This window comes from Lissotriton helveticus, chromosome 6 (genome assembly GCF_964261635.1).
Source record: "Lissotriton helveticus chromosome 6, aLisHel1.1, whole genome shotgun sequence".
Lineage (NCBI taxonomy): Eukaryota > Metazoa > Chordata > Amphibia > Caudata > Salamandridae > Lissotriton > Lissotriton helveticus.
In genome coordinates this window covers 485339146-485363682 of record NC_136067.1, presented here as the reverse complement: position 1 = coordinate 485363682, position 24537 = coordinate 485339146, and the positions used below count along the sequence as shown (strand labels likewise).

Below are 24537 nucleotides of genomic sequence, written 5' to 3'. Positions count from 1 at the left end.
TATCACTACATATGATGAGTGAGTATACGTATGAGTGATTATATAGAACTGTTGGTGAATGAGTGGATGTGTATATAGATGGTGGAAATATTGAATTAGTTGTTGTAACTGGTATGGGTATCTCCATTTTTTTTGAAAATTTTAGTTTCTATTTTTGAATATGTGTTTTAAGGGTTACATTACAGTGAAAGGAGGTCTGTCACTGTATCACAAGGATGATGTCATGAGTGATGTCATGAGTGATGTCACTGACCATGTCATGAGTGATGTAATATGTGACGTCATCAGCAGTGCATTGCACGCGCAAGTTATAGTGAGTCCAACTAACTATAACGTGGGAATTTCAATAGTTTTATGAGAGTAAAACTTCTAGCTAACTATAACAGGTGTGAAACCTATGGTTTTTTTCAGTGAATTTAATAGGTTTTTTAAATGCTAATTCCTAACTATAACTGGTGTGAAACCTATGTTTTTTTCAGTGAATTTCAATGTTTTTTTAATAGCAAATCTCTATAGGTATAAAAAGTAAAAAATGTTATAACGAATTTTATATTGTATAATTATGTAATAGTTTTTTTTTGCCCCGGAGCGCTCCCGGGGCACGTACCGATGCGCTCACGGGTAAGCGCAGTGCTACGGCGCGCACCGGGGCGCGTACCGGTGAGCGTCCCGTTAGCGCTATTGCCGCGAACGAAAACAACATTGTGACGTATCGCGTAGCCGCGTGATGCGTCATATGACGCACTGCGTAAGCGCACCCGGAAGCACGCGAGCGCATACGATCGTGCAACGGCCTGACGTGCCATGTGATCTGAAAATAACACTTTTCATTGGTGCAGATCAGTTTTGGTTTCCAAATAATGAAAACTCGGATCATGTGACTTGAAAATAACACTTTTCATTGGTCCAGAACAGTTTTGTTTTCCAAATGATGAAAGCCCCCACCTTTTTTCCTTATTCTGACTTTGTCCTTTGACTGAGGAAGACCTGTTTGGAGATCTGTCTCTAATCTTTTCTACTTTAAAATGGCTACAGTAGCAGCAGCAGCTGGAGCATCTGCACAACCACCACCACCACCACCACCAAGAGGACCACCACAACATCACATTGGTGGTCAAGAAGAAGAAGAGGAGGCGGAGGACGAGGAGGGGAGAAGGACATTCCTCCCAGAAGACAATGCCCCATATAGGCCAAAGGAACATATTGTATGGGAGTTTTTTTCCATCCCAGAGGGCAAGAAAAAAGTGAATGCGCAAAAGGTGACTTGCCGAATCTGTGGCATGGAACTTTCAAGGGGGAACCCTAATAGGAAATATTCATTTGGTAATTGCACCATGAGTAGGCATATGCAGCGCAAGCATCCCAACAACTATGCTGCTGCAGAGATGAGAGAAATGGCCAGTAACCTTCCCCAATCTTCACCCAGCACCTCCAAAAGAAAGCAACCCACTCCATCGGGACCAGACACAAGGGAGACGATGCCAATCATACAACCACGGTTTGGTGAATTCAGGGTCACTTGTATTTTTTGTGGTAAGACCATCAGCTATGGTGAGCAGAGCGTAAAGCTCATCGTTCTTGCTGGTGACAACCACAATTGCCCCAAAAAACCCTAATTTTTCCTGATTTTTTTTTGCTCCAGTTGAGCCGTTTACAATTCCCTGTTTTTTGTTTCTCCCCATAAAAAATACAAAAAAAATATAAAACTGTTCTGAAAATATATTTATTTAATCATGCAGACACTATTTATTCCTTCCCAAAAATCTGAAAGTCAATGATTTGCACCAAAATCGTTTTTTAAATAACATTTTAGACACACAGTGCAGGTCCTATGTACAAGCATTCAGTGTCCATGAGTCCAGTGGAGAGGACTGACCTCCTCTGACCCTTGGACAAGCCTTACCTCATCTGTGTCCTCTGGACAGGCCTCAATGTATTGAGTATAATTGATGGTAACTGGGTGCCGATGAGGTGACATGTCCAAGGGTGTAAATAAGCTAAGCCTGTCTAAGGATGCAGATTAGTTGAAGTCTATTCAGGGTTGCAGATGAGGTGAGGATTGTCTAGGGGTGCAGAAGAGGTGAGGCCTGTATTGAAGAGTGTAGTGGAAGAGAGGTCTGTCCACGGGTACAAAGAAGGTGACACCTATGTCTAAGAGTGCAGTGGGGGATAGGCTTCATGAAGCCTAGTCCACTGCACTCTTAGACACAGGCCTCACCACCTACGCTCCCCAGGAAAGGCCTCTCTCCCACTACAGTCTTGAACACAGGCCTCACCTCCTCTGTCCCTCTGGACATGCCTCACCTCATCTGCACAATCTACTTCCTAATCTGAGGTAACACAGGTGACATTATTGTGAAAGATTCAAATATATTTATGTAATCATGCAGACACTATTTATTCCTTCTGAAAAATGTAAAAGCCATTCATTTTCCCCAAAATCGTTTTTCACATCACATTTAAGAAACACAGCACAGGTCCTATGTACAAGCATTCCTTGTCACTACTGAAACTTCACAATTTCACAAAATACAAATCCCCTATCTTGCAAATATTCATACCAAGAATTATCAAAAAACATGACACAAACCAACAGCAAAGAAGCTCAATGTGCTTCTAGTATGAGGTAACACAGGTGACATCATTGTAAATGGTTCAAATGTATTTCTTTAATCATGCAGACACTATTTATTCCTTCTCAAAAATGTAAAAGCCATTCATTTTCCCCCAAATCGTTTTTCACATTACATTTAAGAACCACAGCACAGGTCCTATGTACAAGCATTCAATTCAACTACTGAAACCTCACTATTTCACAAAATACAAATCCTCTTTCTTGCAAATGTTGATACCAAGCATTATCAAAAAACATCACAGGAACTAATTGCAAAGAATCTCAATGTGCTTCCTAGTATGGAAAATACAGGTGACATAATTGTAAAAGGTTCAAATGTATTTCTTTAATCATGCAGACACTATTTATTCCTTCTCAAAAATGTAAAAGCCATTCATTTTCCCCAAAGACGTTTTTCACACCACATTTAAGAAACACAGCACAGGTCCTATGTACAAGCATTCAATTTCACTACTGAAATTCAACCATTCTCAAAAAACATGACACAAACCAACAGCAAAGAAACTCAATGTGCTTCCTACTCTGAGTTAACACAAGTAACACCATTGTGAAAGGGTCAAACGTATTTCTTTAATCATGCAGACACTATTTATTCCTTCTCAAAAATGTAAAAGCCATTCATTTTCCCCAAAATCGTTTTTGACATCACATTTAAGAAACACAGCACAGGTCCTATGTACAAGCATTCCATGTCACTACTGAAACTTCACAATTTTACAAAATACAATTCCTCTATGCAAAGAAACTCAATGTGCTTCCTACACTGAGTTAACACAGGTAACATCATTATGAAAGAGTCAAATGTATTTCTTTAAGCATGCACACATTATTTATTCCTTCTAAAAAATGTAAAAGCCATTCATTTTCCCCAAAATCGTTTTTGACATCACATTTAAGAAACACAGCACAGGTCCTATGTACAAGCATTCCATGTCACTACTGAAACTTCACAATTTTACGAAATACAATTCCTCTATGCAGTAAAAACGTTTTACCAAGCATTAACTAAAAGCATGACACAAAGCAACATTAAAAAACCACAATATGCTTCCAAATATTCTCCATAGAGTATACAACTCTCTATCTATATTAAATGAATCATTACTCACCTTTACAAATGCTTTGGGAGATTGAGAACAGTGTCAGACACACACACCAATATTTCTTTAGCAGAGCAAAAGGTATGTACTCCAGCCACTGCAACCATGAATGGCACAGAGAACCTCTAATTCTACACACATATTCCTCATGGTAACCAATCAAAACTCTTCCCTCTCTATTTTCAAGTCAACACCCTTCCCCCCTCAGCCCTTTCTACCTGTTACCATAGCAACTCCCTCCTCACTGAGCTCTCAGGTTTAAAAGTTTATTCTACAATGTTGCAATTCAACTTAGCAAGGATGTTTGACCTCATAATACCCCAGCTTATCCAGTGCAATGTTTCTTTAAATGACTTTTTCTTAACCCTTCAAATGGCTTATTTCACAAAACAGAACCATGCACCCTAACTTTCAGTTTTCAACTATCTGAATCCACCAATCATTGCTTGTGATTCAAGAGCACTGAAACTCCACAGTTTGTTTTTTGCAAACTCCTACTGTTCAAACTGCCATTTCATTCCCACACTTCATCTGACTGCACCAGAACCTCCTCTTACCATGTATTCTGTCTGGATTATTGGACATAGCTACATCCACTGGGCTCAAAGGTATGCAGCTACCAGAAATTTTCACAATCTTGATTTACCAAATGTGAACATTAAATGGATTGGCCAGAGAGGATTGAGATGTCATCAATTGATACCATTGGTGAAAAACTTTTTGCATCTGCCACACCCTCACCTCATAATTCTGCACTGTGGTGGAAATGACTTAGGCACTTTGACTGGGGTAGGTCTGGAAATGCTTTTAAAGGACACCTTTGAACAATTGATGGCACTTTTTCCTCAAACTGCCTTGGTATTTTCCAATATATGCCAAAGACAGAAATGGAATTGGTCCAACCAATTTTGTCCACAATTTGAGAAAGCACGGAAACATGTGAATAAATCTGTTTCTGCTTACATGAGAGACTATGGAATGGGTTCAATATACAACAATAACTTGCGTTACAACATGCAAGATATCTACAGAGGAGATGGTGTGCACTTCTCAGATGAGGGGAATAGAATATTCCTCCTGAATATAAGACTGTGCATTGGAACCCAAAAGCTCTTTTCAGGGCTACCCTACCTCTGATCACTCAAAACAATTACTTTACTCTAACTTTTTTCACTGTTTTTCACCAAAGTACGGTCCCCGGTACGCGTACCGGGCGCTTCCCCCGTGAATTTATTATTTATTTTTATTTTTTTGTGCCTATATGGGCCTCCTAAGCCCCCCTCAGAAAACCTAGGGGGTCAAGGGGTGTCTACCGTGCCCCCTTTTACCCATTCCCAATGTTGTTTGTCCTCCATCTTGTGTCTCAATTCTACTGAAACACAAGATGGAGGACTCCCGTAGCGCTGCCTGTACGCGTAATGGAGGCGCGCACCGGTGAGCGCTCCCAATTTTTTTTTAAAGTTAATTTACATAAAAACCTCTGTAGAGATGTTCACCAAATATAGAATAGGCCATACTACATACCAGTCCCTACCATTTTCCCAAATTTGGTGGAATTCCATTGAGCCATTTGCCCTGTAGCCCTGTCTAAATATCCTGAGGTAAATTACATGACAAAAACACATATGAACAGTTAGGATTTACAACCAATTAAAATGTTACTTTCATTTTCTACTATTTTTTCCTGACATTTGATTGGTTATGTACATGAATATAAATGTAAAATGAGAGGGAAACACGGCCATTTTGACTACACCTACCTGAGGTACATCTTGAAACAATTTTCTCCATTTATCTTCATCACCTTTCAATAAGGTAAGTTGTTAATTTGTAAGCGGCACTTTAAGGTAATTTGTAAAAACGTTTTGTGATAGTTATTTACTGTCCCTCTGTTATATTTATAGATTGAGATAGGCTTCTCTGTTATAGTTATAGATTGAGTTAGGCTTCTCTGGTATAATTATGAAATTACTTAGGCTTCTTCACATACAATGTTTTATATTTCTACTTCCTGCCTGATACCATACACTGCCCAAAGATAACTTCACTGTTAAAAACTCAGAAGTACCTGTCTGAACTTAAACCCAACAGTGCCCTAACTCTACTGATATATTTATTTTTTATGCAATTTACAGCAAAAAAATGGAAGGTAAAGAGGAGAGCTATACAATTTCTTTTGAAATTATGAATAAAGATATTCTTAACGAAGACTTGGATTTCATGGATGAGTCTGAAGATCAACAACTAATTGACTGTCTTGAATCATTTGAATCATGTAATGAAAATTTGGAGGACATTCGGGATGATGTAATGTTAGAAGTGTTATTAAATTATGAACAATCTCAACAATAAATGTATATTTAATAATTAAAAATTGTTCGAGACATTATTCATTTTTATATGTAATTCATGAAATACTACCAAAATGATTATAATATAAACTGAGACTTACAGTATACTGTGCAACTTTTTTGTGTAACATAGTAAGTTTGCTCATAGTTACTTCCTTTCTCCCACTATATTATCTCCAATGTGTATTTGACATCTCTTTTTCATCTCCTGCCTCCATGTTGTTTCTGCTTTCCTGAGAGACTATGGTATAGATTCCATATACCACAATAACTTCTGTAACAACATGCAAGATATCTACAGAGGAGATGGTGTACATTGAATTTTAAACTCTATTGGTACCTACATGCTGGTACTTAAATCACCCACACAACACAACAACTCTATTCAGAGCTACCCTACCTCTAAGCACTTTAAATTATAATTTTACTGTTTCACTGGGTTTTCCCCATGTGTGAGGGGGGGGAGAGGAGGTGTGTGTGGGGGGTGTGTGGGGTGTGTCTGTGAGGTGTGTGTGGGGGGGGGGGGGAGGAGGTGTGGGTGTGGGTGTGTGAGTGTGGGTGGGGGTGTGGGTGTGTAAGGTGTGTGTGTGTGGGGTGTTTGGGTGTGGGTGGAGATGTCGGTGTGTGAGGTGGGGGTGTGGGTGTGTAAGGTGTGTGTGTGGGTGTGTGGGGTGTTTGGGTGTGGGTGGAGGTGTGGGTGTGTGAGGTGTGTGTAGGTGTGTGTGTGTGGGGTGTGTGCATGTGGATGTGTGTGAGATGTACTGATAGGTACCTAAATCAGCCACAGAACCCAAAAGCTCTTTTCTCAGCTACCCTACCTCTGAACACTCAAAATAATTATTTTACATTAACTTTTTTCACTATTTTTCACCAAAGTATGCTCCCCGGTACGCTCCCCGGTGCGCGTACCGGGCGCTCCCCCCGCGGGGCCCTTTTATGGCCCCCACATCAAACCTAGGGGGTCAGGAAGGGTCTACCCTGCCCCCTTATGGTAATTTCCCACTTTGTTTTTGCCACCTCTTGTGTCTCGATCCTACCGAGACACAAGATGGCGGCCGCTCAGGACTGTTTCGAATGTTGACAGACACCCGAGAGCCAAGCAGCTTTCCGCGCGCGAACTCGCGTTTCTCGCTGGTACGCGCCCCGGTGCGCGTACCGGGGCGCGCTTATAGATATATATATATTTTTGAACCTAAATTACTCAAAATCCACTGAAGCACATATCTTGAGACATAGCAAAGGCACATCGGGCTACCAGTCCCTACAATTTTGCCAAGTTTGGTGGAAATCCATTCAGCCGTTCGGGCTAAAAGTGAGTCCAACTGCCCTATGGAAATTAACATGGGGAAAACACGTTTTGGGTCCCCCCTTTTATCTCGGCCCCCGCTTGACGAATCCCCCCCAAACTTTCAGGGAAGGAGCGAAGCAGAGCTGGCCATTTTCTTGGAGAAATTCAGCCAATGCCGTCCATCAACGCCAAAGTTATTCCCAATCGAATGTTGCGGATTTCCTATGGAAACTAGGTCCTAACTATAACTACCTACTGGCGACCGCCAGTAGGATGAATGGATATATATATATATATATATATATATATATATATATATATTCCAATCAAAGTCGCCCTGAAGCGAGAACACGCCGGTTAGCAGGCATGGATCAATAAAACCACAGGCTCGTAGTGCAGAGTTACAATGTTCTGTCCCTAACGCGTTTCAAAGCACTTTGGCTTCTTCATCAGAGGGAAATCACTGACTCACGGGTAACATTGCTTCAAGAACTTTATAATGCATGCGCACATCACATTTGCCACAGGTGAGTAAAGTTCAAGGCACGCTGGTTCTTGTAGTTTCAATTCACAAGCATCGTATTTCCTCAGTGGGTTCCGTTTGTACAGTGAATGATAAAATAAATACACACACCCAAAGTGGGCCTCCGTCCCAGGAACCGTGGTCATGTGTATGTATCCTGCAGTACCTCAAAAGGACACGGAAAAGTTTTCTGTCGAGGTCCCGTGAAAACACCACGGTGGCGTGTTCTCTGCGGCCAGGCTGCCGCATTCAATTCCAATCAAAGTCGCCCTGAAGCCTTTTGAGGTACTGCAGGATACATACACATGACCACGGTTCCTGGGACGGAGGCCCACTTTAGGTGTGTGTATTTATTTTATCATTCACTGTACAAACGGAACCCACTGAGGAAATACGATGCTTGTGAATTGAAACTACAAGAACCAGCGTGCCTTGAACTTTACTCACCTGTGGCAAATGTGATGTGCGCATGCATTATAAAGTTCTTGAAGCAATGTTACCCGTGAGTCAGTGATTTCCCTCTGATGAAGAAGCCAAAGTGCTTTGAAACGCGTTAGGGACAGAACATTGTAACTCTGCACTACGAGCCTGTGGTTTTATTGATCCATGCCTGCTAACCGGCGTGTTCTCGCTTCAGGGCGACTTTGATTGGAATATATATATATGTATATATATATTCACTGAAAAAACCATAGGTTTCAGGCCTTATATAGTTAGGAATTCGCATTTAAAAAACCTTGCAAATTCACTGAAAAAACCATAGGTTTCAGGAGTTATATAGTTAGGAATTAGCTTTTAAAAAACCTTTGAAATTCACTCAAAAAACTATAAGTTTTAGTGGTGTTATAGTTAGCTGGACATTTTACTCATACAAAACCATTGAAATTGCTCCTATATAGTTAGTTGTACTAACTATATTTCGCGCACCCGCAATCCACTGCTGATGATGTCACATATTAGATCATTCATGACATGGTCAGTGACATCACTGATGACATCTCAAATGACATCACTGATGACATCACTGATGACATCATCCAGTGAATGTGGTTTGCTTCGTTATTTAAATATGCATTATATATATAGCAATTTGCATTGAAGAATAAGTGGATATATATAAATAAATATTTGGATGGAGGATTTAGTAGCAGTGTAATTGACTGTTTACTTGACCAATTTATAATGTCTCACTAAATATAGTGGATAGTGACTAAACTGAGTGAATATCTGTATCACTTTGTCAGTTGTTGTGTAAACTGATTCTACAGTTGGTTACTAGCTATGTGAAAGTCTATATTAGTTATTGATTAGTTAACTGAGTATTTGTATGGGAGTGTGAAAGTGTGTGTGGTTCGGTGGGGGGTGTGTGACTGTCCAAAGATGTGTGAATAGTTGATTCAGTAGATATATGAAGTTAAAACAACATGTTCTAACAGTTGTTTGGGTGTGTGAATATCTTTATGGGTGTGGTGATGAGCAAATATATTTCTCAATGGTACAGGTCCAACAAACTAGAAAAATAAAAGGCAGTGTATGTGTCAGTTGCTGTATATAAATAAGTATACATAAGACACAATGATTGTGTGAGTGACTCTATGGATAACTGTATACTTGTAATAATGATTTTATAATTCACTAAGTATGACTTACTATCTAAATGAATAGAAGAAGTGGTGTTTGTATAAGTGTGTTGCTAAGTAAATATGTAAGTATGATCCATTGTTTGCATAAGTGAGTAGGATGACTTCATATGTGAATAGGATGCGTGCTGTTGTTTAATGTCGATATAGATGTATAAGTATTTTTGATAGTGTTCTATTGTTCATTGACAGCATGTATGAGTGAATCCATAGGTAAGGGATTAGATGTGTGTATACATCTATGAATCACTGAGTGGATTTTTAGATACTTGTATTGCTGTGACAATGGATTTAAATATGATACTCTGTATTTTACAAAGAGTGATGAAAAATTTTAATAGTGTATGAAAAGGTGTATGTGATTGTCACGTGGATGATGTCATCAGTGATGTCATCAGTGATCTAATTTGAGATGTCATCAGTGATGTCACTGACCATGTCATGAATGATCTAATATGTGACATCATCAGCAGTGGATTGCGGGTGCGCGAAATATAGTTAGTACAACTAACTATATAGGAGCAATTTCAATGGTTTTGTATGAGTAAAATGTCCAGCTAACTATAACACCACTAAAACTTATAGTTTTTTGAGTGAATTTCAAAGGTTTTTTAAAAACTAATTCCTAACTATATAACTCCAGAAACCTATGGTTTTTTCAGTGAATTTCAAAGGTTTTTTAAATGCTAATTCCTAACTATATAAGGCCTGAAACCTATGGTTTTTTCAGTGAATTTGCAAGGTTTTTTAAATGCGAATTCCTAACTATATAAGGCCTGAAACCTATGGTTTTTTCAGTGAATTTCAAAGGTTTTTTAAATGCTAATTCCTAACTATATAAGGCCTGAAACCTATGGTTTTTTCAGTGAATTCGCAAGGTTTTTTAAATGCTAATTCCTAACTATATAAGGCCTGAAACCTATGGTTTTTTCATTGAATTCGCAAGGTTTTTTAAATGCTAATTCTATTAGCGGATAACGTTTTTATATATTAAAACATTTTTTAAATCTCAAATGCCTGCTTTGCTAACAGAGTTTTTAAGCACAGGCTCTTTTGTCTCTGGTGGCCATCTTGGGAGACTGCATATCAGAATTTTTTTAATGAAATATAAGAGGATTTGAGAAGTCACTCAAAATGTGCCCTAATTTTTCTTTCTTCAGCACTAATCATAATTTCTATGGCAAAATGAACCCCCTCATTTTGTTCCTTTGCAAATTAAATGTTTTAAGTGTTATCACTTTATTCCAATCAAGATGACTTCAGGTGTGCCATACTTTTGTCATAAGTAAGACTGTTAGCGCTCTAGTTGTTCTTTAGTACACTCTGGGACATTCTGTCATTGGGCTATAGTTGGGCTACATCTGGCTGATATTTTTTTTTTTGTCTCTGGTGGCCATCTTTGGGCTACATTGGGCTACATTGGGCTACATTTGGGCTCTAACATATATATAGCCCAATGTAGCCCAATATATATTTTTTCAAAGTTAATTTTCGTAAAAACCACTGGAGCACATATCTTGAGACATAGCAAAGGCACATCGGGCTACCAGTCCCTACAATTTTGCCAAGTTTGGTGGAAAACCATTCAGCTGTTCGGGCTAAAAGTGAGTCCAACCGCCCTATGGAAATTAACATGGGGAAAACACGTTTTGGGACCCCCCTTTTATCTCGGCCCCCGCTTGACGAATCCCCCCCAAACTTTCAGGGAAGGACCGGAGCGCTGCGAGGCAAAGTTAAGGAAAATTTCAGGAAGATTCCTCAACCGGCGCCAAAGTTATTCCCAATAGAATGTTGCGATTTCCCTATGGAAAACAATCCTAACTATATATACCTACTGGCTATCGCCAGTAGGTAATACACATATATATATATGATATGTTACACAGCAGTGGTGGTAGCCACTGTGTAGTTATAGTTAAGTCTGACTTTGGCTTGCTAATAACTTTGGCGTTGTTTGAAGAGGCTTCATAAAACTTTCCAAAGAACAAGTTCATTTACCTCAGCTCCTATCAAGAAAGTAAATTTGAGCTCATAATTATATGTAAAACAAAGTGCAAGGGGGTTATGTGAAGGGATGGCGCAGAAATGACTGTTTGTGGGATTCTCAGAAGCCATTAATACCACAGCAGATGGAAGGGCATGAGCATATTCAGTACTTACTCAGATGGCATGCTTGTCATGACCAATGATCTTTTTGGCTAAAAGGTTAAAAGACAAAGAAACAATAATTAGTGTTTTGATTCGCATCCTTAAAATAAAATTATACACAATATAACAAAAATAAATGCAACAACAATGCAATAAATACAAGCATGGCTATCTTTTATAGCACTAGCTTTGGCATAGACTAGAGGTTAAGCATGTCAACAGAATAAGCAAAATATTTCAGAAATGCGCAATCTAGCAACAGTGTGGCATGAGAGGTAGGATCTTATCATTTGCTAAGTTATTTTTGCCACTGCTTCTTTAAATCCGCAGGAGTACATCAAGTTAACTCCAAGGCCTCTGTAGCACAGTTATAAAGAGATATCACAATCCAATACACTTATGTTTGGCTTACTGCTTTTGAAAACCAAGCCTGGCTCTTAGCATTGCCTCCTGTAAATTTTCAACACAGATAACAAACTGACAATAAAAAACAGTTTAGAAACTCTTAGAGGAACACATAAACCACAATACCTAAGTGACGGCTTTTGAAGAACAAATATCACACATTACCATAGTTCAAGCTGTAACCAATTATTTCAATATGTAAGGTTTCTATTCACGATTAAACAAGTGCACACCAAAGTTCCTACTCAAATAATAATGCCCCCAACATAGACTGTAAAAAAACTACAAGCCCATCGCTAACCTCCTCAGTTCTGATCCTTAAAACATGTTTTATAACCACTAGTGCACTCACCAACCACTGGATCTCCAATGGCCTGGCATCGCTCAGTACAAGAAACTGAAACAGTTCTTTTGAACATCTGATACAAAGAACCTAATGCTGCTGACAAGGGGGTGGTACGAGCCAGTCTCATCATGGCTTTTGATACTGTCACCATCTACATTTTTTTCATTCACTTTTGAGTACATATTGGTTCTTTTCACTGTATCTAACTTACCGTGAAACCCATTAGCATCAGACAACAATCATAGGTGTTGTTAGCAAGGTGCTTTTAGAAGAATGCATACTGGAAGTGGCGGGTCATTAGGATTTTGGAGGGATGAGCACTCCTCATTGCATGCTGTACATTGGTCATTCTGCAAAAGACACTCATGCAAACCCTAAACGTGTGAAGTTGGCAGAGCAAGAATTTAATTTTAATATCAAATGTTTCTATTACCTGTAGTATATTGTTTATTAAAATATAGGTTGTACCCAAAGAGCTAGTCATTTTGTAAGATATTTTTAAATCCACTGTTCATGCCCCAGCATCAATTTACTGTACATTTTGCATTAGGTAAAACCAAGCCCTAAGGGATCCGTTCTCTCTGTTCCCCTTGGTGAACAAGTAGCAGAATCACCTGACTGACTGTGGGGATATCATGTTGGAATAATAGGCTGTGTGAGATGTACCTCAATCACTTGCCTTAAAGAAATCAGATTGCCAGAAGCCATCAAAAAAGGCCAGCCAACATATTAATCCATCATCGCTGGTTCAAACCAACACAGCAAAGACGTGAGAAGAAAGAGGGTGCCAGAAATGCCAAAGGCATTAATGGCCTTGTGGTGTTTGCTCAAAGGTGGCCTAAGAAGCAACCTTTTCTTAAGAAACAATGTCGTAGATTCAAGAGTGATCAATGGGTCACTACTTCAACTAGAATAATCAAGAATAAGTCTGATAACCCAAAGACATGCAACTCATTTGAGATTCTTAATCTTGGATCCAATAATACTCCAATAAAACAAGAAGTTCATTTTGAGATAAACAGTGGTATCCTTTTTGTTTGTTTTTTGCTTCATTTGAAAAATCAAGTCTAAAATGGCCAATGGGCCCCATCAGCAGTACAGTATTTGTTTGCTTTCCTTGAATCAACACATTGTTTTCATCTGAGCCGAACACCAATCATATTGGAAGCACAAGAATATACTACAATATAGCAAATTACTCTCAGAAATAAAAGGCAGTTGTTTGGGACACACACGTTGCTTTGCAAACATTTGTACAAACACCTCACGTTACGGATGCCTCCAGGATTAGTGCTGCTTCAATCGGCCTCTTACTTTTTTCAGGAATATCTTGAAAACCAGATATCTGTGTATTATTGGGATCTAAAGTTGAAAGGTAATCTTTATAAATGATACTTTGTGCTGCCGAGATGGCTAGCGGGGGGCAGGGGAGCATCTGTTCTGCTGGTTTTTAATTCTCTCCTATGGTAGTAGCTAACATTACAAGTACGGATGAAGTTGTGTCCCTAAAGAAAACAATACAGCAACTTCTAAAGGCAGAAAGTTTGTTGCGGCTCATCATTGAAACACTTGCTGTGATACACCATATACAAGGGGACATGACCCAAGGCATCACTAAGGACCAGAGCAACAGCCTCCCTTTCCACCACAGAACATCAAAAGAGGCCCTAGTGACAAGCTTTCACCAAGACAGTCACTAAGACATCGTCTCTGACCACAGCAACGGGCCATGGGCCAGCCCCCCTGATCCCCGCTACTCGTACTCCGTGGAGGAACTCCTGACCTTAGCTCAAGGAGCAGTGCCACTTGAGAATAACATAGCTATCACACTCAGGGCAGAAGGTCTACTAAGGACACAAATGATAGTAGGCAGCACAGGTTTCATACCTCATCTACCTAGGGCGTCCTGGCCCAACGACCCACAGGGACTACGGGTGGCTACCCTTAATACCCGCTCCTTGCAGAAACACAATCTTGAGATTTTCTCGCTCCTCCAAGATGAACCCCTGGACATCCTATGAGTTACAGAGACCTGGTTCGAGGAGTCCTGAGCACCGGACCTAGTAGCAGCCATGTCCCCAAACTATGCCTCCCTCTGCTATAACAGACCAAGCAGCACTAGAGGGGGTGGAGTCGCGATCTTGTATAATCAACAGCTAAAGTCAGAGGCCTTATGTGCAGAAAGCATTGATGTGTTGGGGGCTAAGTTCTGCTCCCAGACCACCTGTTTAATCGTCCTGATAGTTTATCGCCATCCGCGAACGCCACCCAAATTTGTTGAGCTCTTCACCGAATTAGTCAACGATATCCGTTTGCGGTATCAGTGTATCCTGGTGATGGGGGACTTTTATTTCGCTGGGATCAGATGACCAAAGATAGCCAGGTCAAACAGTTGGAAGAGGCACTAGTCTCCCTGGAACTGAGGCAACTGGTGAATGCACCTACTCACGAGAAGGGCCATACACTTGTTTTGGTCTGGACCTCCCATCCACTAACTAGTCCAATAGATATCAGACTCTGCACCTGGTCCGATCATCCATTTAATTAGAGGCCTGTTTCCACCCACGAGACAAGCAATCCATCCCCACCCGGAGTGGAAAATGCTGAGGGGATGGAAAAAATGATAGAAGACAACTTGATTAACACTCTACATAAATGAGCCATCCCAAGTTCAACACAGGGAAACCTTGACCTAGACCTAGAAAGCATCGCCCTTTCCACGAGGCTGAAAAACGCCGTTGACATAGTAGCCCCCACGCACAGGGAAAGAGTAAGTTACAAAGGAAAAGGGGTCCCTGGTTCAATGAGGCTCTAAGAAACAAGAAACAAACCTTAAGCCAGTGGGAGAGAGCCTGGCGTAAAGCTTACGACCCAGGTGCCCGGCTAGAATACAAAGCAATGTTTGTAGTTTACAAGAAAGCGATTTTGACAAGGAAAGCAGAATTTTATGAAGCTAAGATCCTGAACGCTGACAATACACAAAAACAAACCTTTCAGATTCTAAAAGAGCTGAGACAGGCTCAGGAACAGAAGCCCCCCTTCTGTCCTTAAGATTGTAACAAATTCCAGTCCTCTTTCTCAAGGAAAGTGAAGTGTTAGACCTGTCAGCCTTTGGGTGGTCTTCCCCTATTTTTTCTCTCTTTTTGCCTCACATTTATTTTTCCTCCAATTTTTTTGTGTGGCCTTAGGTTTCCCGGCGCCTCGCCACTGCCAATCAGGGTGTAATAGGTGAGCTTCATAAAATGGTCGCCTGTCAGAAATTACCTCAGAGCTCTAGCCCATAGGATAGCATTAAGGGGTTCCAGAACCTTCCGGACCACTTTAGTGACCTGGGCCCAGGTTATATAAGGGAGGGTACTGGGCGGCCATTTTGTCACACTGCTGGGTTGGCTGGAGTGCTGACTGCGGTGTCAGGGGGCTTGTGTCACAGGCTAAACTGACTGCTCCCAGGGGCTGCGGTTTGGTCTGAGGGTGCTGCCCTCCTACCTGTTGATCTGGCCCTGTCTTAAGGAAGAACAGAGAGAACAACGCCCCAGTGTTTCCACACGTAAAGCGGACTGCTCCTCTTGGTCAGCAGGTGAGAGAGACCTTGAACCGGCCCTGGGAACCTAGGAGGGTTGGCGCTGAGGGGTCCTTGGACTGTCCAGGAGTGGGAGGGTGAACACTGTGCAGAGGTCCCTCTCAGCGACCTCTGATGTGAGGCTGAGACCCAACCTTTGGCCTTGCCTCCTTGCTGACACTTGGTGCTAGTGTGCTGTTATTGCCCTGCGTGACTGCCGCCAGCCTGGTGCCCTGAAAGCGCACCTTATAGCTAGCGCTTCTCTGATTAGCTCTTCGCCCTCTCCTGAGCGCTGAAGCGCCGAGTCTGTTGGTCGCATCACCGCCGCTGGCCGGAATGCTGAGTGGGGCCGGGCTGTTCTGGAGAGGAACAACGCGAGGTCTGAGGGAGACGCTGGACAGGGTCGCCTAGCAACCAGGAATCTCGCCTAGCGCGTCACCTCCCTGTCTCAGAGTTAGAACTTCCACAGGAGAGGGGAAACCACCGCAGCCCTTCAGGAGGTCGGTCCAACTGCACTCCACCAGTTCCTGAGGGCAGGAGAAAGAGCGAGAGGAGGCCCACAGGCGGTGGGACCGCCATTTACAGCGGCGTCACAGCTTCACTGCAGGCCCCTACCCCCGCCCCAGGCGAAGTGCTGTGAGGCCTGAGCGGGAGGAAGGGGAACATTTGTGCTTCAGTTTCCCGACCCGAGGAGGTTATCAGAAGCGCCGGACGGGCGCAAAGGTATCGGGGAAGGCCTGACTTAGGGTGGTGTTGGTGAAGCTGAGTTCCCCAGAGAGAAGGGGGAACTGCTATGAACGGGGTTACTAGGAACTGAGCCCCTAAGTCGGTCCTCTCTCCCCCAAGGCCCCCTGGCCAGATCCTATAAAGAGAGTGAGCACCTATCCCCTGGAATTAAGCATATTTGAGCACTTCCTTGCGCAGGAACTGGGTCAAGACAGCGCACCCTTACTAGGGAACTACTAACTATCTAAGGTGGCACTTACCTGCTTGGTTTAAACTGTTGCATATACCTGCTGATTCCATATCTAATGCACTTACCTGCTTGGTTTAAACTGTTGCATGTACCTGTTGATCTATGCTTAATGAATTTAGCAGCTAATTGCCTGTTTAACGTGTTTAAATACCTATTTTTTTTAACTACTGCGAGGTAATGCAATGCAATGTACTGTTTAATTGATGCAGATAATCCAATAATGAAAGGCCCGAAGTCCTAATTTATTAACTATTGAATACCTCAACCCTATTTAATGCAAAAGGATAAAGCATCTCTATTTCCTTTTTAACTAAGACGGTGTGGTGTCATTTTTGGTGGGTTTGCGCTGGGGTGTTGTAGTGTGTGCTGCGCAAGTACCTCACAATTGCCTTCAGGATTTAGCCTTCCCACTCTGTGCCATGCTACCCGAAGTGGGCCGGTGGTCCCAGTTCTAACATTTGGTGTTCCGCGGTGGGATAGGATTTGTGCTTGCGTACACCCTACAGCAACTCAATGTGCACCACGCACCTTACACCTAATTTTTGTTCTTTCTCTGACTGGCAATTCTGTTTTTCTCTGGTTAGTCTCTTCAATTGGTATTTTTGGTTTTTCCAACATTTTCCCTGAAGTGGTGGTTGCAGGTAGCTCCTATTTAACGTCCTTTTTATCAAGTGTCCCAACAATTCCATGCAAATGTCTGAGGGCCCATCTGGCAAGATGGAGTTTGAGCTGGCTGAGATGGAAACCTACTCAGTGACACAGCTTGGAGAATTTTGCCAGGAAAAAGGGGTGTTCTTTAAGCGTGGCGCAAAGAAGGCAGAACTTCAAACCAGCTTGAGAGCATGGGTAACAGCCCACCCGGACGGGGGAAGGGACGAGGGGGGACTGGAGCCTAACACCACCGAAGAATAAGAACCACTGTTCCAAACGGAAGGCGGCAACCTGCTAGCAGGGCCTGGGACACCTTCTAGGGTGGGCAGTAGTGCTTCCGGGAGGAGCCTGTCTTCAGTAGAGTTAGCGGACAGGAGGGAGGAGAGACAGCTAAAATTGGAGCTAGCACGGTTGGAGAAGGAGCGGGAGGAGAGGAGATTAGCCTTGGAGGAGAGGAAGCTTGTCTATGAGCTTACTTTAAGGGAACTGGATCTTAGAGCCCTGCAGATAGGGACCCCCAGCAATCCCACTGGTGGCATCATACCTAATGAAGTTACTGGGGAGCCCAGACTCTACCTGCCCAAGGATGTGGTAACCAGTTTTAGCATAGGGGACGACATTGGCAAGTGGTTGGCTGCCTAGGAGGTCTCGATTAGAGCCCATGGGGACCCTGAAAGTCATTGGGGGGGGTGGCCTGTAAAAGTACATGCACCCGGTGGGGAGGGACGCCCTTCTGGCCCTAGAACAGGAGGATCAGACCAATTACCCCATAATGAAGATCGCCTTAGTCTGGAAGTCTGGGCTGACCCCTTAAAAATACCGGCAGAAATTCCGGAACAGCCACAAGCTTCCCACGCAAAATTGGGTGGATTTCTTCGACTATGCTGGTAAGGCATTAGAGGGCTGGGTGCGGGCAGTGAGGTCACTGATTACGAGGGGCTGTACAATCTGTTCCTAAGGGAGCACCTTCTTGAGAAATGTTTTCAGGAGCTGCGCCAACACCTGGTGGACTGCAAGCTGACTAGCCCAAGGAAACTTGCAGAGGAGGCGGACCCCTGGGCCAGTACCAGGGTGTCTTCTAAGGGATCTGTGGGGGACTCCCAAAAGGCTGGCCCGGGTTCTTCCCAGAAGAAAGAGGGGGGGGGCAAAAAGAAGGATTTCTACAAAGGCCCCCAAAATAGCTCGCAAGGGAAGGAGTCAGGTTCCCCATCCAAATTTGGCCACCAAAAACCCACTTATCCTGACCGTAGTCAGCAGCCCAGAATTGTCCGGTGCTACGAGTGCGGCGAAGTTGGACACTATAAAGGAGATCCCAAGTGTCCAAAGACAGCGCACCCTCCTACTGGAGGAAAAACCCCCGGGGAGGCGAGCGTAGTGCTTGGGGAGGAGCTGCCCCTAGATAAGGGGAGGTGAGTGGGCAGGGCTGACCCTAGTGTCCCTGGGAGACAGCGAGATGGTTCCTAAGACCCATGATCCCTCAAATACCACCAAGTATAGGCATTGGGTCACCATCAACGGCCAGAGGGTGGAGGCTCTGAGGGACACAGGTGCCAGTATGACTATGGTAAGAAGACAGCTGGTGTCCTCAGAGCAGGTGGTTCCCAACGTAGTCCATCCAGTTGTGATGGCTGACAACAGAGAGGGTCACTATCCCGTGGCTCAAGTTCCCTTTGAGTGGGGAGGTGTCGCGGGCCTTCTACGAGTTGCGGTGAGCCCTGCCATGCCAGTTGACTGTCTGTTGGGGAACAACCTTGAGCACACTGCCTGGAAAGAGGTAGAGTTCAAGGCACATATGGAAATGTTGGGGTCACCTGAGTGGACCTGTGCGAACACGCGGTAAGTGACTGCCCGGAGGGGGAGTTCACAAGAGCTGGAGCCTGGAGCAAAGGCCCAGCCAGCTGCCAACAAGGGGAAGATCCGGGGACGGAGGAAACCTGCCCCGGCATCCACACCCCGTGAGATGGAGGGGGCACCTGAGGTGGTGGTCCTGGAGTCCACAGAGGGGGATGTTGTCTCCCTGGAGGACTTACCTACCACTGCGGAGTTGCAGGTGGAGGGAGGACCTACCAGGGAGGAGTTTTGTTGGGCGCAGAAGGAGTTCCCTACCTTTGAGGGCCTGAGGCGACAGGCCGAAGCCCAGGCAGCAGGTAATGATTCAGGGAACTTTCATATTTACTGAGAGGATGGTCTCCTCTACAGTGAGCCCAAGGCTCCAGTGCACGGTTCGTCCCGGGCCTTCGTAGTCCCCCAGCGTTACCAAGCCGTCCTTTTGGAGTTGGCTCATGAAATTCCTTTGGCAGGACACCTAGGCCAGGACAAGACCTTTGCCCGGCTTGTCCCACACTTTTATTGAGGCTATTCCTCTGAGGACCATCACTGCACCTGCGGTGGCCCGGGCCCTGATGGGGATTTTTACCCGAGTGGGTTTCTCCAAAGAAGTTGTGTCCGACAGGGGTGCCAACTTCATGTCGGCATACATGCAGGCTATGTGGAAGGAGTGTGGAATTACTTACAGGTTCTCCACCCATTACCACCCCTAGACCAATGGTCTGGTGGAAAGGTTTAACAAAACCATGAAGGGCATGAGCAGTAGTCTGCCTGAGAGCCTGCGGAGGAAATGGGACATCCTCCTACCCTGCTAGTTGTTCTCCTACAGGGAAGTACTGCAGAAGGGGGTGGGCTTCAGCCCCTTCGAGCTTCTGTAAGGGCACCCTGTTAGAGAACCTCTCAGCTTGTTGAAAGATGGATGGGAAAGGACTCCCAGGAGGCTTCCTCTGGGTGTGGTGAGCTACATGCTGGTCTTCCATAGCCAAATGGCTAAGTTGTGGAAACAAGCTTCTGGCAACCTCGAAGCCAGCCAGGCGGTCATGAAAGAGTGGTATGACCAAAACGCTCACCCCGTGGAGCTGGAGCCTGGACAGAAGGTGTGGGTTATGGAGCCTGGAGAGCTTAGTGCCCTCCAGGATCGCTGGACAGGTCCCTTTGAAGTGGTTGAAAAGAAGGGCAAGGTCACTTATTTGGTGGACCTTAAGACCCCCAGGCAGCCCCAGCGGGTGCTCCATGTCAACCACCTCAAGCCCCACCATGAGAGGTCCAATGTCACCTTAATGATGGTGACTGATGGGGCAGAGGAAGAGGAAAGCGAGCCTCTCCCTGACCTCTTTGCGTCCCAGGAGAAGGATGGTTCGGTGGAAGGAGTGGTCCTCTCACCATCCCTGACTCCCGAGCAGCAGAGAGACTGCCGCCAAGTCCTGGAGCAGTACTCCTCACTGTTCTTCCTTATCCCGGGGAGGACCCACCTCTGTACCCACGATGTGGACACAGGGGACAGCCCACCTGTGAAGTACAAGTCCTATCGGCTGTCAGATAAGGTGAAGGCCAGCATCCACAGTGAGGTCACCAAGATGCTGGAGCTGGGAGTGATTGAACCTTCCAACAGCACCTGGTCCAGTCCGGTGGTACTGGTACCAAAAGCTGCCCCACCGGGCACCACACCGGAACTCAGGTTCTGTGTGGATTACAGGGAGCTGAACTCGGTGACGAAGACTGACGCTCATCCCATCCCAAGGGCGGATGAGCTCATTGACCGGCTGGGAGCTGCCCAATACCTGAGTAATTCGACCTCACGTCGGGGTACTGGCAGATCTTCCTTACAGATGGGGCGAAGGAGAGGTCCGCCTTCTCCACCCCTGAGGGCCACTACCAGTTCCGAGTGATGCCCTTTGGGCTCAAGAACGCCCCTGCTACCTTCTAGCGGCTGGTGAACCAGGTCCTCTCCGGTTTGGAGGCCTTTTTTGCTGCCTACCTTGATGACATCGCTGTCTTCAGCAGCAGCTGGGAGGACCATCTGTTTTAACTTTCGGGAAGTACTTCAGGCCCTGCAGCAGGCAGGCCTGACAATCAAGGCCAGCAGGTGTCAGATCGGGCAGGGGTCGGTAGTGTACCTAGGCCACTTGGTGGGTCAGGGTAAGGTGCAACCCCCCAGGCCCAGATTGAAACCATCATGGCCTGGGAACCCCCAAGACTGAGGTCCGAGCTTTTCTGGGCCTCACCGGCTACTCCCGCCGCTTTGTCAAGGGATATGGTACCATCGTGGCTCCCTTGACTGAGCTTACATCCAAGAAGCAACCTTGACAGGTAGTCTGGACCGAGACGTGCCAACAAGCCTTTGACACCTTGAAGCAAGCCATGTGCACGGCCCCTGTGCTCAGGGCCCCAGACTTTTCCAAATAATTAATCGTCTGAACATGGCATTGGGGCAGTGCTAACGCAACTCAATGAAGAGGGTCTGGACCAACCAGTGGTTTTCCTTTCCAGGAGGCTACTCCCCCGGGAACAGCGGTGGAGTGCGATAGAGCGAGAAGCCTTTGCGGTGGTTTGGGCCCTGACGAAGTTGTGGCCATACCTGTTTGGTTCGCACTTTCTTGTTCAGACCAACCACCGGCCCCTCCGGTGGCTTATGCAAATGAGGGGCGAGAATCCTAAGTTGCTAAGGTGGTCCATCTCCCTACAGGGAATAGACTTTAGGGTGGAACACCGGCCTGGAGTGGACCACGCCAATGCTGACAGTCTTGTGAGGTTTTTCCGCCTTGGTGACGAGAACTCCCAATTGGGTAGCTCTCTCCACTTTCAGCTGGGGGGGATGCGTGTTAGACCTGTCAATCTTTGGGTGATCTCCTCCTATTTCTTCTCTCTCTTTGCCTCACAATTTTTTTTCCACCAAATTTTTTTGTGTGGCCTTAGGTCTCCGGTTGCCTCGCCACTGCCAATCAGTGCTGAGGCGCAGGTGCGCCGTTCTAAAATGGTGGAATAGGTGAGCTTCATAAAATGGTCACCTGTCAGAAATTACCTCAGAGCTCTAGCCCATAGGATAGCATTAGGGGGTTCCAGAACCTTCCGGACCACTCTAGTGACCTGGGCCCAGGTTATATAAGGGAGGGTACTGGGCGGCCATTTTGTCACACTGCTGGGTTGGCTGGAGTGCTGACTGCGGTGTCAGGGGGCTTGTGTCACAGGCTAAACTTACTGCTCCCAGGGGCTGCGGTTTGGTCTGAGGGTGCTGCCCTCCTACCTGTTGATCTGGCCCTGTCTTAAGGAAGAACAGAGAGAACAACGCCCCAGTGTTTCCACATGTAAAGCGGACTGCTCCTCTTGGTCAGCTGGTGAGAGAGACCTTGAACCGGCCCTGGGAACCTAGGAGGGTTGGCGCTGTGTGCTGAGGGGTCCTTGGACTGTCCAGGAGGGGGAGGGTGAACACTGTGCAGAGGTCCCTCTCAGCGACCTCTGAAGTGAGGCTGAGACCCAACCTTTGCCCTTGCCTCCTGGCTGCCACGTGGTGCTAGTGTGCTGTTATTGCCCTGCGTGACTGCCGCCAGCCTGGTGCCCTGAAAGCGCACCTTATAGCTAGCGCTTCTCTGATTAGCTCTTCGCCCTCTCCTGAGCACTGAAGCGCCGAGTCTGATCTGAGGGTGCTGCCCTCCTACCTGTTGATCTGGCCCTGTCTTAAAAAAAGAACAGAGAGAACAACGCCCCAGTGTTTCCATCTGTAAAGCGGACTGCTCCTCTTGTTCAGCAGGTGAGAGAGACCTTGAACCGGCCTCGACAACCTAAGAGGGTTGGCGCTGTGTGCTGAGGGGGCCTTGGACTGTCCAGGAGGGGGAGGGTGAACGCTGTGCGGAGGTCCCTCTCAGCGACCTCTGAAGTGAGGCTAGGACCCAACCTTTGCCCTTGCCTCCTGGCTGCCACTTCGCGCTAGTGCGCTGGTATTGCCCTGCGTGACTGCCGCCAGCCTGGTATCCTGAAAGCGCACCTTAGTGCTAGTGCCTCTCTGATTAGCTTCTTTCCCCCCCTTCTGAGCGCTGAAGCGACGAATCTGTTGGTCGCATCACCGCCACTGTCCGGAATGCCGAGTGGGGTCGGTCCGTTCTGGAGAGGAACAACGAGAGGTCTGAGGGAAGACGCTGGACAGGGTTGCCAAGCAAAAAGGAATCCCGCCTAGCTCGTCACCTCCCTGTTTTCCGGTTAGAGCTTCCACAGGAGAGGGGAAACAACCGCGGCCCTTCAGGAGGTCGGTCCAACTGCCCTCCGCCAGTTCCTGAGGGCAGGAGAACGAGCGAGAGGAGGCCCACAGGCGATGGGACCTCCGTTTACAGCGGCGTCACGGCTTCACAACAGGCCCCTACCCCCGCCCCAGGCGAAGTGCTGTGATGCCTGAGCGGGAGGAAGGGAAACATTTGTGCTTCAGTTTCCCAACCCGAGGAGGTTATCATCAGAAGCGCCGGACGGGCGCAAAGGTATCGGGGAAGGCCTGACTTAGGGTGGTGTTGGTGAAGCTGAGTTCCCCAGAGAGAAGGGGGAACTGCTATGAACGGGGTGAGTAGGAAATGAGCCCCTAAATCGGTCCTCTCTTCCCCAGGGCACCGTGGCCAGATCCTATAAAGAGAGTGAGTACTTGTCCCCTGGATTTAAGCATATTTGAGCACTTTCTTGTGCATGAACGGGGTCAAGACAGCATACCCAGGCTAGGGAACTACTAGCGATCTACGGTGGCACTTACCTGCTTGGTTTAAACTGTTGCATGTACCTGTTGATCTATGCTTAATGTATTTACCAGTTAATTGCCTATTTAACATGTTTAAATACATATTTTTTTAACTACTGCGCGGCAATGCAATGCAATGTACTGTTTAATTGATGCAGATAATCCAACAATGAAATGCCCGAAGTCCTAATTTTTTAACTATTGAAAACTTCAACCCTATTTAATGCAAAAGGATAAAGCATCTCTATTTTCTTTTTAACTAAGACGGTGTGGTATCATTTTTGGTGGGTTTGCGCTGGGGTGTTGTAGTGAGTGCTGCGCAAGTACGTCACAGTTGCCGTCAGGATTTAGCCTTTCCACCCCTGTGCCATGCT

General features: G+C 45.3%; 1 protein-coding gene across 2 annotated transcripts in view; it reads right to left on the bottom strand.

Annotated features, from left to right (window-relative positions):
- Positions 1-24537, bottom strand: part of MCPH1 (microcephalin 1) — a 1654378-nt gene that overhangs the window by 1056517 nt on the left and 573324 nt on the right. For both annotated transcript variants that reach the window (XM_078647933.1, XM_078647932.1), the window contains exon 10: positions 11698-11735. In XM_078647933.1, the coding sequence (XP_078504059.1) occupies positions 11698-11735 (38 nt within the window). The remainder of the gene's footprint in view (positions 1-11697; positions 11736-24537) is intronic.